General features: G+C 38.2%; 1 protein-coding gene across 1 annotated transcript in view; it reads right to left on the bottom strand.

Annotated features, from left to right (window-relative positions):
• PRLR (prolactin receptor) overlaps positions 1–14,247 on the bottom strand; it is a 66,050-nt gene that overhangs the window by 22,999 nt on the left and 28,804 nt on the right. The window contains exons 3-4 of the mRNA XM_053701201.1: positions 6,638–6,770; positions 5,827–5,996 (exon numbers count right to left, since the gene is read on the bottom strand). Coding sequence (XP_053557176.1) covers positions 5,827–5,996; positions 6,638–6,770 — 303 coding nt within the window. The remainder of the gene's footprint in view (positions 1–5,826; positions 5,997–6,637; positions 6,771–14,247) is intronic.

Below are 14,247 nucleotides of genomic sequence, written 5' to 3' on the forward strand. Positions count from 1 at the left end.
GAAAAAAAAAAAAAAGGAGACATAGCCGTAGCTTTCTGACCCCTACGTTTCCCAGAAAAACAACAAACAAGGAAGACGACTGACAAAAATCCTTAGTCGTCTGTAAGTAGAACTTCAAAGCACGGACCACGTCCAAATTATGTAACAGACTCTCCTTCTTAGAAGGATTAGGACACAAGGAAGGAACAACAATTTCGTGATTAATATTCTTATTCGAAACAACCTTAGGAAGAAAGGTTCATAACACCACCTTATCCAAATGGAAAATAAGATAAGGAGAATCACATTGCAATGCCGAAAGCTCAGATATTCTTCGAGCAGAAGAAATAGCAACCAAAAATAAAAAAACTTTCCAAGATAATAACTTAATATCTATGGAATGCATAGGTTCAAAAGGAACCCCTTGAAGAATTCTAAGAACTAAATTCATACTCCAAGGAGGAGCAATTGGACGAAATACAGGCCTGACAAAAAGATTGTACATCTGGGACATCTGCCAGATGCTTGTGTAACAATATAGATAAAGCAGAAATCTGTCCTTTTAAAGAGCTTGCAGACAACCACTTCTCCAATCCTTCTTGGAGAAAAGACAAAATCCTGGGAATCCTAAACCTACTCCATGAGTAGCCCTTAAATTCACAACAATAAAGATATTTACGCCATATCTTGTGGTTAATTTTCCTAGTAACAAGCTTACGTGCCTGGATCAATGTAGCTATGACCGAATCAGAAAACCCTTGCTTAGATAAAATTAAGCGTTCAATCTCCAAGCAGTCAGAAACTAGTTTCGGATGATGGAAGGGACCCTGAATGGGAAGGTCTTTCCTCAATGGGAGCTTCCATGGTGGTTGAGATGACATGTTCACCAGATCGGCATACCAAATCCTGCGAGGCCACGCAGGTGCGATGAGAATAACCGATGCCCTCTCCTGTTTGATTCGAGCAATCACTCGGGGAAGGAGAGCAAACGGAGGGAATACATAAGCTAGGCTGAAAGACCAAGGCACTGCCAGGCATCTATCAGCTCGGCCCGGGGATCCCTGGACCCATATCTCAGAAGCTTGGCATTCTGACGAGATGCCATGAGATCCAACTCCGGCCTGCCCCATCTGAGAATCAGGTTGGAAAATACCTCTGGATGAAGTTCCCACTCTCCCGGATGAAAAATATGTCTGCTCAGAAAATCTGCTTCCCAGTTTTCTACCCCTGGGATGTGGATCGCTGACAGATGGCAAGAGTGAGACTCCGCCCACTGTATTATCTTGGCTACTTCTGTCATCGCTAAGGAACTCCTTGTTCCTCCCGATGATTGATGTAAGCTACCGTCAATTAGTCAATTATGTTGTCCGACTGGAATCTGATGAATTGGGCCGAAGCCAACTGAGGCCAAGCCCGAAGCGCATTGAATATTGCTCTCAACTCTAGGATATTGATGGGAAGGAGAGACTCTGAGTCCATACACCCTGAGCCCTCAGGGACTTCCAGACTGCTCCCCATCCTATCAGGCTGGCATCCGTTGTCACTATCACCCATGAGGGTCTGCGGAAGTATGTCCCTTGGGATAGATGATCCAGCGACAACCACCATAGAAGAGAGTCCCTTGTCTCCTGATCTAGATTTATTCGAGGAGATAAATCTGTATAATCTCCATTCCACTGTCTGAGCATGCTCAGTTGCAGAGGCCTGAGATAAAACCAAGCCAACGGAATGATGTCCATTGCCGCTACCATCAATTCAATTACCTCAATGCACTGAGCCACTGACGGCTGAGGATTGGACTGAAGGGTTCGACATGTATCCATGATCTTTAACCTTCTGACCTCTTTCAGAAAAATTTTCATGGATAGAGAGTTGATTAGAGTTCCCAAGAAGGGCACCCTTGTCTGCGGAATTAGCTAACTCTTTCCCAGATTTACCTTCCACCCGTGAGTCCTCAGGAAGGATAGGACAATGTCAGTATGAGACTTTGCTAGCTGATAAGATGACGCCTGGATCAGAATATCATCCAGATATGGCGCCACCGCAATGTCCCACGGTCTTAAAACTGCCAGCAGAGACCCCAGAACCTATGTGAAAATTCTGGGTGCCGTAGTTAGACCGAAAGGAAGAGCCACAAACTGAAAATGTTTGTCCAGAAAAGCAAACCTCAGGAACTTGTGATGATCTCTGTGGATAGGAACATGAATATATGCAACCTTTAGATCCACGGTAGTCATAAATTGACCCTCCTGGATCAATGGAAGAATGGTACAAATAGTTTCCATCTCGAAGGATGGAACTCTGAGAAACGTGTTCAGACTTTTGAGGTCCAAAATAGGTCGAAACGTTCCCTCCTTTTTGTGAACTACAAACAGATTTGAATAAAACCCCTGTCCCTGTATTGGAATGGGACATATTACACAACGTAAGAATGCCTCTCTTTATCTGGTCTGCAGATAATAGAGAAAGAAGAAACCTTCCTCTGGGGGAAGAATTTCTGAACTCCAACTGATATCCCCGAGACACAATTTCTAGTGTCCAGGGATCCTGAACATGAAGAGAGAAAGTCTGCCCCCTACTAGATCCAGTCCCGGATCGGGAGTCGACCCTTCATGCTAAATTGGAAGCAGCAGCAGGTTTCTTGGATATGTCGGAAATAATTTCCTTCAAGTCAGGCCTGAACAGGATCTTCCCCTTGTAAGGAATAGCCAAAAGCTTAGACTTGGATGACACATCCGCAGACCAAAACTTTAACCATAAAGCGCTGCATGCTAAGATAGCAAAGCCTGAACTCTTAACCGCCAATTTAGTAATCTGCAGAGAAGCATCCATAATAAACAAATTAGCTAATTTAAGAGCTTTAATCCGATCCTGTATCTCTTCCAAAGGAGTTTCAGTCTTAAGAGATTCTTCCAGAGCATCAAACCAATAAGCGGCCGCACTGGTGACTGTAACAATGCAAGCTGCTGGTTGCAATAGGAATCTCTGGTGAACGTAAATTTTCTTAAGGAGACCCTCTAACTTCTTATCCATAGGGTCCTTGAAAGCACAACTATCCTCGATAGGAACAGTAGTACGCTTGGCCAGAGTAGAAACAACTCAATCTACTTTAGGGACCGTCTGCCAAGAATCTCTAATAGCATCGGCTATAGGGTACATTTTTTTTTTTTAAAAAAATTGAGAAGGAGAGAAGGGAATACCTGGTCTCTCCCATTCTTTCGCAATAATCTCTGAAGTCCTCTTTGGAACTGGAAAGACATCTGAATAAGAAGGAACTTCCAAGTATCTGTCCAACTTACTCAATTTCTCTGGAGGAACCACTATTTAGTCACAATCATCCAGAGTAACCAACACCTCCCTCAGTAATAAATGGAGGTGCTCAAGCTTAAACCTGAAAGAAACCACTTCAGAATCAGTCAGGGGCAAAGAACTCCCCGATTCAGAAAGTTCACCTTTGGATAGGACCTCTGTACTCTCCAACTCAGAACCCCGGGAGGATACTTCCGCAATCACCATCATAGTATCAGAGGCTGTATTGACTACATAGTTGTCCTTTCTTGTACGCTTGCCGTGCGATATGGGAAAAGTAGATAACGCATCAGAAAGTGTAGAGGACATCACTGCAGCTATGTCTTTTAACGTAAATGCTGCAGAAACTGGTGAAATACATGGCACCACTTGAGCGGGCATTAAGGGCTGTGACGCTTGTGGAGAAAGCTGCGGCATACTCTGCATCTCATCTGTAGACTCTTGAGAAGCATCAGCCTTAGGCAAAGATCAAAAAAAAATTTGGTCAATACATGAGGGACAAAAAGGAACAGGAGGTTCAACAGTGGCATCCAAACACATAGAATAGAACATGTCTGGATATCATCTGAATCCATGACAACAGAAAGCAAGAAAAAAAATTTGGTCTTTAAATTATAGTTTCCCAATTTATGGCCAAATAGTACAGAAATATCAGCACAGACTAAATACTCGCCAGTATATATGATCCTGACAAGATACTGTGCCTTTAAAAAATAAAATGTTTAACAATTTTTCTTTGTTACTGTAAAAAGTTAAATGATATCAGCACCAAGAGAATTCAACAATAACACAAGCAGCACCTCGCCTCAACAGCTCTGCTGAGGCGCCTACCTGCCCGCAAGGTCCTCCGACCACAATTGAGCACTAATCCGGAACATAGCCCACAACGCCTAAGACCACTTGCTTAGCTCTCAACCATGCGGTCGTCTCTACAAGCAGGCGGGACTTCCGTAAATGAATAAATGAATGAATGCTGCGCGGCAACGAAACCCAAGCGTACCAAAGTAAGCCCTGCCCATCGTGGGCATCGCATCAGCCATAGCCGAAATCAGTCCGAAAAAAGCCAGACAGTTAATACAGAAAACACAGAGCCATAAACCGGAGTCTCATTGCAAGGCTCTGGCAACATACCCCCAGCATCTGCCCCAAGTACACTAAACAGTAACCTGTAGGAAAGCCCCTCAGTTATAAACACAGTCATTTTATCAGTCTTTTAGGCCTAATAAAGTATAGCTCTAACATCTGATAAGTAACGTCCTCGTGTCGGTTGACATGGCCACATGAGAACCCCACACACTGTTATACAGGAAAGCCCTACCCAGAGAGCCCATGTTCCCCAACAGATTAGAAGTGTACAGTCATTTCTGAGATAGCAAGTGGCCCAGAAAATAAAAGACTGCACTTACCTCTATGCTGAGCGACAGCATGACAAGTCTCACAGGATCAAGAGGTCTTTTCGCTCCTGCAGCTCTGTGGACACAGAAAGGACCTTAGTTAATATCTGCTAAGACCATCATCATTAGGGCAGCACTAGTATGGGAGGCGCAGTGAAAGTTAAGTCCCACCAGTTCCCATTGCTTTAAAGCCACCTGTAGCTCTACTCTAGAGGCTGACAAGGAATACGGCTACACCCTATAATAAAATAGCACTCGCTTGTACTATTTTAAAAATAATAAACTCTTGATTGAAGAATCTAAACTAACACCTCACTTTACCTCTTCCTATCACTAACACAGGCAAGGAGAATGACTGGAGTGGGAGGGAAGGTAGGAGCTATATATACAGCTCTGCTGTGGTGCTCTTTGCCTCCTCCTGCTGACCAGGAGGCGATATCCCACAAGTAAGGGTGATATCCGTGGACTCATCGTATCTTTAAAAAGAAATACCTTCACAATCATGGAACTGAAAGGGGCTGGAAAAACACTTCAACCTCCACCCCACCCCCCTTTCTGCATATGAAGAGACAGATAAACAGGAGCGAGCAGGAGTCTGCAAACTCGTGTATACATTTAACACTGTGGGGCTTGGCTAGGAGTCTGAAAATCAGCACAATGTTATTAAAAAATAAGCAACTCTATATGTTTTTACAAAAACACTTTCAGATGGGCTATATAAATGGATCATAAACAAAACATCTATGCAAAGAACAATTGAGTGTACAGTGGCACTTTAATCTTTGCTGAGCAACTATTTCCTATGATTTACTGCATCTATATTTCGTAAAATTGGATTTTAAAATAAATTCACAAAAGCAGAAAAAAAATAGATGATATATCCAATGCCTAAATCTTTTCTTTGGCTAATAGATCTGATAGAAATTTGTGAAATCATGTGATATATGTACAAATTACATTTTTTATCATATATGAGTAATTATAATAGTGTATTGCATCTGGGGGTGCATAGGTAACAATTGTTAGCTTACAGGGGTACTTGAAACAAAATGGGTGAGAAACACTGCCATACAGCATAAGTGTAGCATGAAATACAGAGACTAGGATTACTGTTCAAATATAATTAGAATTCAATTCTTCTTACCTATCTCAGCCACATCCACACTGTGCACATCTGACACGTTGCTGCCCAGAGCATTCGTAGCCTTTACCGTAAAGTGATAATAAACCCAAATTGACGTATGATTTTTAGCAAAAAAACAAGAGTTCGGGCCTGCTGTGCTGTAGTCCGGACATTCATGAACGGTGGTATCACTGGTGTTAAATGAGTGAGACAAGTGAAGGTTAGTTAATTGTATTCAATATTAACTTTCAGGGAACAGTTAAAGTATAGCTGGAAAAACACTTCAACCTCCACCCCACCCCCCTTTCTGCATATGAAGAAACATAATGTCCTAAAAGTTTTAAAGGGATATTAATTCATGATTCAGACAGAGCATGCAATTTTAAGCAACTTTCTAATTTACTCCTATTATCAATATATTGGTTCTCTTGGTATCTTTATTTGGAAAGCAGGAATGTAAGCTTAGGAGCCAGACCATTTTGTTCAGCACCTGGAATGGCTCCTAAGCTTTACATTCCTCCTTTCCAGATAAAGATACCAAGAGAACGTAGAAAAAATAAAATTATAATAGGAGTAAATTAGTTGCTTAATATTGCATGCTCTATCTGAATCATGAAATAAAAAAATAAAAAAATCTGGGTTTCATATCCTTTTAACTTGGGTACAGAGTTATACTATATTTTCACATTTTGTTTTCATATAATTAGATCTTATAGGGAGAGAAGAGGGAGAGACCTATGGCGGGAGAAGCAATAGGGTGTGAAGCATGGTCAGTTATTTAAATGTAATGTTTTAGAGCATATAGAAATATAGAGGCTGATAAAGGACTTACGTTTCCTTCGTGTACAGCAGGTTGTGTTTGGTCGGTAGTCCTCCATTGGAACCTGGCTTCCACTTGCAATAAAAAGATTCTTTCGAATGAGAGCGGCATTTTATTTCTCCTGGTTTACCCGGTGGCGATTGTGCTGTGGGAAGACAGTAAAAGAGCAGACAGCATTTAAATCGATATTAATAACTTTGAGGCTGTAATATATAATCCTGTATTCAATTATGTGCAGTTAAAAAAAAACAAAAAAACAAAAAAAAAAAAACACAACTAAATTGTTTCCATGTTCACGTTCTACAGATTCATTGGTTGCAGGCTCTAGCAACTTAATTTTAACAGTCCCTGATTGGCCTTAGCAGTGAAGATACCCTGCTAGGTTACAACATGGTGTGATACATTGCAATATTGTTCAATATTTAAACAACAGTGTTCTCCACAGAAAATTATGCCAGCCAGGTAGCATTCTACAGTAGCTGGGTGGCAGCAGTGTAATACTTTAATATAATATTTTCTGGTATCCAATGCACAAAATAATTGCATCATTTAGTATTAATTTATTTAATAATAATTTATGCAATAAACATTAAATAAATGTAATATTAGCTAATTTTAGCGTAAAAGTATCGGATTTAACTGAATATCCAGATACAATTGAAGCCCCCACTAAAAGGGCACTGGGGAGAACACTAAACAGTACATCTGCATACGATTCTCAGTCTAAGCTGCTTTGAGCGCACGGTTCTATTTAGCGTTTTTGTTTTTTAGGGTTCCTTAAAAAGTGATCTTGGGAGGCATTTGTATACTTGCTAAAATACAATGTAAAGTAGCACTTTGTATCTTTACTACTGACTACTATATAGATCCTAAGCAATATGCAACAAAGAGACATTTTTTATTAACACAGTTTCTGCAACAGTTACCTCCTCAGTATGAAAAGGACTGTTGAACAGTTTATGGTTTAGCTCATTAGCTGAATAACAATTCTACAATATAATCTGCTTCACAAATAATGAAAACCTTTTTTTGAAGTTTGATGAATGGTTTCCTGGTTCTATAGTTTTATGGCCCTGTCAGCCCTGGCGACCTTGACATTATTCTGCCATTCAGCAAATTCCAGCTTATAAAAGACATTCAGAGAATCTAGGTGCATCATTGACACGGGTGATATCTGTTAAACAAGTTCTCTATGCAAAATATCTTCTAAAAACACACAAAACCCCCCCAAATTTCAATATTTCAAAAATAGGGAGTGTAGACATTTTGAGAACTATGTAGAAGAGATTTTTGAAGTTTAAAAAAATGCATCAGGCTCTTTCCAGTGTATATAAATGTACTTTATATCTAGGCTGATCTTTGATATCACATGGTCAGGCTTATCTGTCCAAGCTAAGCTGGTCTGGAATTTGAATCCAATATACAAAGCCATCATCAGTAAAAATTGACAACTTCAGAGCTACATAACTTGAAAATCTGACATACAGGTTAAAAAAAAAATATGTAACTGTGAATGCAGCATCTGCTCAAAGAATTACTGTCACTTTAAAGGGACAGTCTAGACCCAATACATATTTGTCTTTTTACTTATTGTTACATACAATAGAATCACCCTGCAATTGGTCCCACATCTATAAGCTTGTAAGAAGTACATGAAAATTTTAAATAATCAGATTGTTAGGAGCCGAAAATGGCTGCCAAACTCTGCCCACCTATTGCGTGTATATTTTGGTGTATATTTTGGTAAGTTTAGTGTCTCCAATTACGATCGACTTTTCAATGACGAGGCTAGGTGCAGCCACCAATCAGCAGCTAGCTCCCAGAAGTGCATTGCTACTCCTCAAGGATATCTAGGTATGCTATGCTTTACAACCAAGTATATGAAGAGAACCAAGCAAATTAGATAATGCATATAAATTGTAAAGTTGTTTTAAATTGTATGCTCTATGTAAAACATGAAAGAAAAATGTTTGGTTTTAGATCTCTAACTCAAAAAGAACAAATTCAATGTAGTTCAAATTTATAGGGTTTACACTACAGGCCTTTCCCAACTTAAACAGCCAAATTGCAGTTAAAATGTATAAATATTTTTTTTCCATTTGAAGTAGCTGCTTTTCCCCCCCTCAAGAACTGACGCACTTAAATGGGCTGAGACTGCATGAAATGCCTATTGCTCTATATACATGAACAGGTACTGACATTTTCATTACAGGTGGTGGTTTTAATGAGCAAAAACAGCTATTACTTAACCTAAAGGATCAGTTTCTAATATATTTAATACTATGCAGTTGGTCTAAAAGGTCCTTAAAAGGGACATTATACACTCATTTTTTTCTTTGCATAAATGTTTTGTAGATGATCTATTTATATACCCCATAAAGTTTTTTTTTAAAAAAATAAATGTATAGTTTTGCTTATTTTTAATAACATTGCTCTGATTTTCAGACTCCTAACCAAGCCCCAAAGTTTTATGTGAATACCGTCAGCTTCCTACTCCAGCTTGCTCCTGTTTGTGTAAAGGGTCTTTTCATATGCAAAAGAAGGGGGAGGGGGGGAGTGTCTTATTTCCCACTTGCAGTGGGCTTTCCAACTGTCTTTTCAACAGAGCTAAACTGACAGCTTCTAAGTAAGTTTTTAAACAGTTTTATACTGGATTTTTATATCAGTATCTGTGCATCTTATTCTTTATAGTAGTGTCTAATACATGCAGTTATATGAAAATGAGTGTATACTGTCCCTTTAAGAATTCAAGTGGAAAACAAAATTACAGTACAGTGTCCCTTTAACATAATCTGTATTCTTGATTTCTTGTCTAATATAAGGTCACTGTTTTGCAGGTGTGTTTTTCCCTTAGGCTGTATTTGTTTTGTAGTATTTAGAATAAATATCAAATAAAACCTGTCAAACAACCATAGCCTAAAAACTGCAACCCTTTTAACATGCAGGATATAAGTTTATTTCACTCACAACGTCACCTTAAACGCACTATGTTGAAAAGATGTTTTTAAACTTAAAAGGGACACTGAACCCACATTTTTTCTTTTGTGATACAGATAGAGCATGCATTTTTAAGCAACTTTCTAATCTACTCCTATTATTTTTTTACGTTCTCTTGCTATCTTTATTTGAAAAAGAAGGCATTTAAGCTTTTTTATTGATTCAGAACTCTGGACAGCACTTTTATATTGGTGGATGAATATATCCAATCATCAGCAAGAATAACCCAGGTTGTTCACCAAAAATGGGCCGGCATCTAAACTTACATTCTTGCATTTCAAATAAAGATACCAAGAGAATGAAGAAAATTTGATAATAGAAGTAAATGAGAAAGTTGTTTAAAATTTCATGCTATATCTGAATCACGAAAGAAAAAAATTTGGGTTCAGTGTCCCTTTAAGTGATTTTTTCACAAAAGCACAGCCATATTTTGTTTGCCAATCACTAACTGAAATCATTGTAACCTTGTCTGCAGCACTGTACATAAAATTAGCCTTAACGAGCACTTAGAATTACATAGCAAAAATATACAGAGTTTGAAAACGTTTAAAAGGGACACTGAATCCAAATATTTTCTTTCATGATTCAGATAGAGCATGCAATTGTAAGCCACTTTCTAATTTATTCCTATTATCAATTTTTCTTCAGTCTCTTGCTATCTTTACTTGAAAAGCAAGAATGTAAGTTTAGAAGCCGGCCCATTTTTGGTTCACAACCATGGTTGTGCTTGCTGATTGGTGGCTAAATGCACCCACCAATAAACAAGTGTTTTCCAGGGTTCTATACTAAAAATTGTCTGGCTCCTTAGCTTAGATGCCTTCTTTTTCAAATAAAGATAGCAAGAGAATGAAGAAACATTGATAGTAGGAATAAATTAGAAAGTTGCTTAAAATTGCATGCTCTATCTGAATCATGAAAGTTTTTTTTTTTTTGGTTTAGTATCCCTTTAAAGGGACACTATACCCAAACATTTTCTTTCATGATTAAGGTAGAGAATATAATTTTAAACAACATTCCAATTTATTTATTTTACCTAATTTGCTTTATTCTTTAGATATACTTTAATGAAGAAATAGCAATGCACACAGTGAACCAATCACAGGAGGCATCTATGTGCAGCTACCAATCAGCAGCTGCCAAGCATATCAAGATATGCTTTTCAGCAAAGAATATCAAGAGAATGAAGCAAAATAGATAATAGAAGTAAATTAGAAAGTTGTTTATAATTGTATGCTCTTTCTAAATCATGAAAATTTTTTTTTGGGGTTTCATGTCCCTTTAAGGCTCATGACTAAAACAGCAAATCAATTTTATACTTTGACTACAACTTAAAAGGGGATACTAAACCCTGCATAGCGCTTGCTGATTTGTGGCTACATTTAGCCATCCAATCAGCAAGTGCAACCCAGGTGCTGAACCTAAAATGGGCCGGCTCCAAAGCTTTTTTTCCTGCTTTGTCAAAGAGAACAAAGAAAAATTGATAAATGGGAGTAAATTTGAAAGTTGCTTAAAACTGCATGCTCTATCTAAATCCTGAAATAAAAAAAAATTGGGTTTAGTGTCCCTTTAAAAGTATATACAGCCTTGTAATTACAAGAGATTTCTGCCTTCTTATAATAAAATAACATAATACCTGAGTGTAAAAACTTTCTGAATACATAAACATGCGTTAGCCGCCATTGTTTTTTTTCCAGTAGCCAAACACCAATCACCACTTGCCTTATAATGACTAGCCAATGCAGAGTTACTTACTGGAGTGGACAAACTTTGTTCCCAGTTTGTAATTGTAGCAAAACTGCACGATTTTGTAGTTCCTTATATGTTGACCTCTGTTGAGGCCAATTAGGCAAAAGTTTGTGGCTGGGTAAGCCTTGTAAAGCAGTATATAAGCAAGGAAATAAAATGAAACCAATAGAATTCTCAGAGTATTAATATAAAAACCTCATACAAGGAAGGCGGTTGTGAGCAGTTCCGGCTGCACATGAAAGTTCATGAGTTACTGCGGCCCTCATTGAGTACAGCATGCTAGTTGCTAGAGGTTGGGTTGCCACTCTGTGTGGCCAGTCATTTTAAAAGGGACAGTCTACTGCAAATTTTTTATTGTTTAAAAAGATAGATAACGCCTTTACTACCCATTACCCAGCTTTGTCCAACCAACATTGTTATATTAATATACTTTATAACCTTTAAACCTCTACATTTCTGCCTGTGCCCGTTTCTAAGCCACTACAAGCCACCTCTTATTGCAGTTAAATAACTTTTCCCAGCAAGACACTGCTCATTCATGTGTGCTCTAAAGATACAATTTTGATCACCCCCGTGGAGTTACTCATGAGTCAGCACTTATTAGCTAAAATTCAAGTCTGTAAATGGCACAGAGATAAGGGGGCAGTCTTCAGAGGCTTAGATACAAGATAATCACAGGAGGTAAAAAGTTGTGCAAAACTGGGGAATGGGTAATAAAAGGGATTTTTTTTGGTGTAGACTGTCCCTTTAAGGTTCAGCTCAACATAGATAAATAATTTTTGAAATAAAGACCCTGAAACTTCAGTTTGGCAAAGAAGGTTTAAGAAGCAGCTGTTTAAACTGCAGCTTCATAAATATTAAGGCATCATAATAAATATTGCCCATTGTGTTCCTTTAGTTTAAATCTCTCTCTTTTTTTAAGACTATTAAATTCAGTAAAATTGTATAATCAACAGATGTAAAGTAAAAATACAATGCAAAAGCACTTAGAAACACATCTGTTACTCATTTGAAATTCTGACTGACAAATTTCAAAGTTAGTTCTATTTTCCTTTACCCTGCATCATGTGACAGCCTCAGCCAATCACATTTTCCTTATTTGGAGCAGCCTTGTGCCCGGTGAAGACAAGGCTTTCCATGTTTTTGTGATAACGTTTTTGTTATCTTATTTCTGCCAAAGCCAAAACAGACAGTAAATTAGGGAAAGGAACGTAGCAAGGTTAGGCTTGTGAAGCGCGTTTTTTTTTTTTTTTTTTTTTATATATAAAAGTTTCCAGGGCTAGAAAAACCACAATTTTCTGACTTAAATCACAGAACATGGTGGAAAATAAATAATTACAACTATACTGCAAAAACAGTTTTACTGTGTGCATAATCTAGCATTTTATGTTATTGTCCCTTTAAGTGTTAACATGAACCTTAGGAAAGGGAAAAAACAAAAAAAAACAAAAAACTGACTAATGTCTTTAAATCCCATCCCTAGAAATGTGCATTTCTTTTGTGCTTAAGATAATTTTTATATGTATTGCATTTTTTTTGTTAAACATCTCCTTCACTGTACTAGATCAGCAGAGAGTGTTTGATGCTGCAAATTTATTTTATATTAAACTAAATGTGAAGCCACTTGCATTACTACTACATGAAATAAATTCTGGGTTGCAATCAGCTCTGCCTACAGACACAATTTGTCCTTTTGGTGCGTTGTACAGAATGTACAGTGATTATCTGGAATATGAAGCATTCGGCACAGCAGGTCTCAACTCGAATTGAAATCACACTTTGCATTTAGAATAAAACAACAACAAGAAACAAACAATTTCACAGGTGTAGATGATTCAAGAGACAACACACAAGAAGATCTATTATCCCATAACATCTCCCAGGCATTATAAGAATCACTTTGCTGCACACTCCACCGTTAAAAGGCGACAATTACATAAGGTGTAATGGAGGAATATTGCCATACTTGACCCTATATATTGTCAAAATGGTATGATCCATGCTGTGTTTCTGGCCAACTCACTGATTGCAATGGGAAATTCCCCTCCAACCAGGGCCTCTTCCTCCTCAGGTGAAAGGTCCCTTTCTACTTAACTGCGTCCCACATTCAGGGGCCCACTTTAAATACCAAACAACAAATGTATTTAGTGCATTATGAAATGAGCAGAGAATCAAAAAGTATCAGCTCTGAAGTAGGTTTAAACTAATTATTTCATTAGTCCAGGGGGGGGCGGGGGCAGTTTTGTTGTCACAATCATTCTTTCTGAAAAATTATTTATAGATGGAATACGAGATCTTTGTAGTTTGGAAATCTCTGCAATTCCCCTACACTATAGGGGTTGGCAAATCTGTTTAAAGTTTAGGATCCAGATATAAATATTTAGGAGACAGACTTTTTTGGCATCACAGACGCTTATTTGTATATAGATATACGGGAAATTAAAGAGTTGGGGCACAGATGTAAATATAGTTAACCTTGTCCATAATACACTGCTGTCTACTTTTTTATGGTTTAAAAAGATAGATAACACCTTTACTACCCATTCTCCAGCTTTGCACAACCAACATTGTTATATTACAATATTTTATAACCTTTAAGATTGCCTGTTTCTACGCCCCTGCAGGCTTGCCCTTATCTCAGTGCTTTTTAAATCTTGCCCAACAGTCAGACAGTGCTTGTTCATGCGTGCCATATAGATGACATTGTGCTCTCTACTGTGGGTATGCAAGAACCGATTGGCTAACATGCAAGAATGTAAAAAGAACAGAGATAAGGGGCAGTTGTCTTATATACAAGGTCAACTACTTCTATTATCAAGTAAGCCAAGGAGCGTGTACATGCCTGCAGCACTATAAAGGCAACAGCTTTGCAAGAATGT

This window comes from Bombina bombina, chromosome 2, assembly GCF_027579735.1.
Source record: "Bombina bombina isolate aBomBom1 chromosome 2, aBomBom1.pri, whole genome shotgun sequence".
NCBI lineage: Eukaryota > Metazoa > Chordata > Amphibia > Anura > Bombinatoridae > Bombina > Bombina bombina.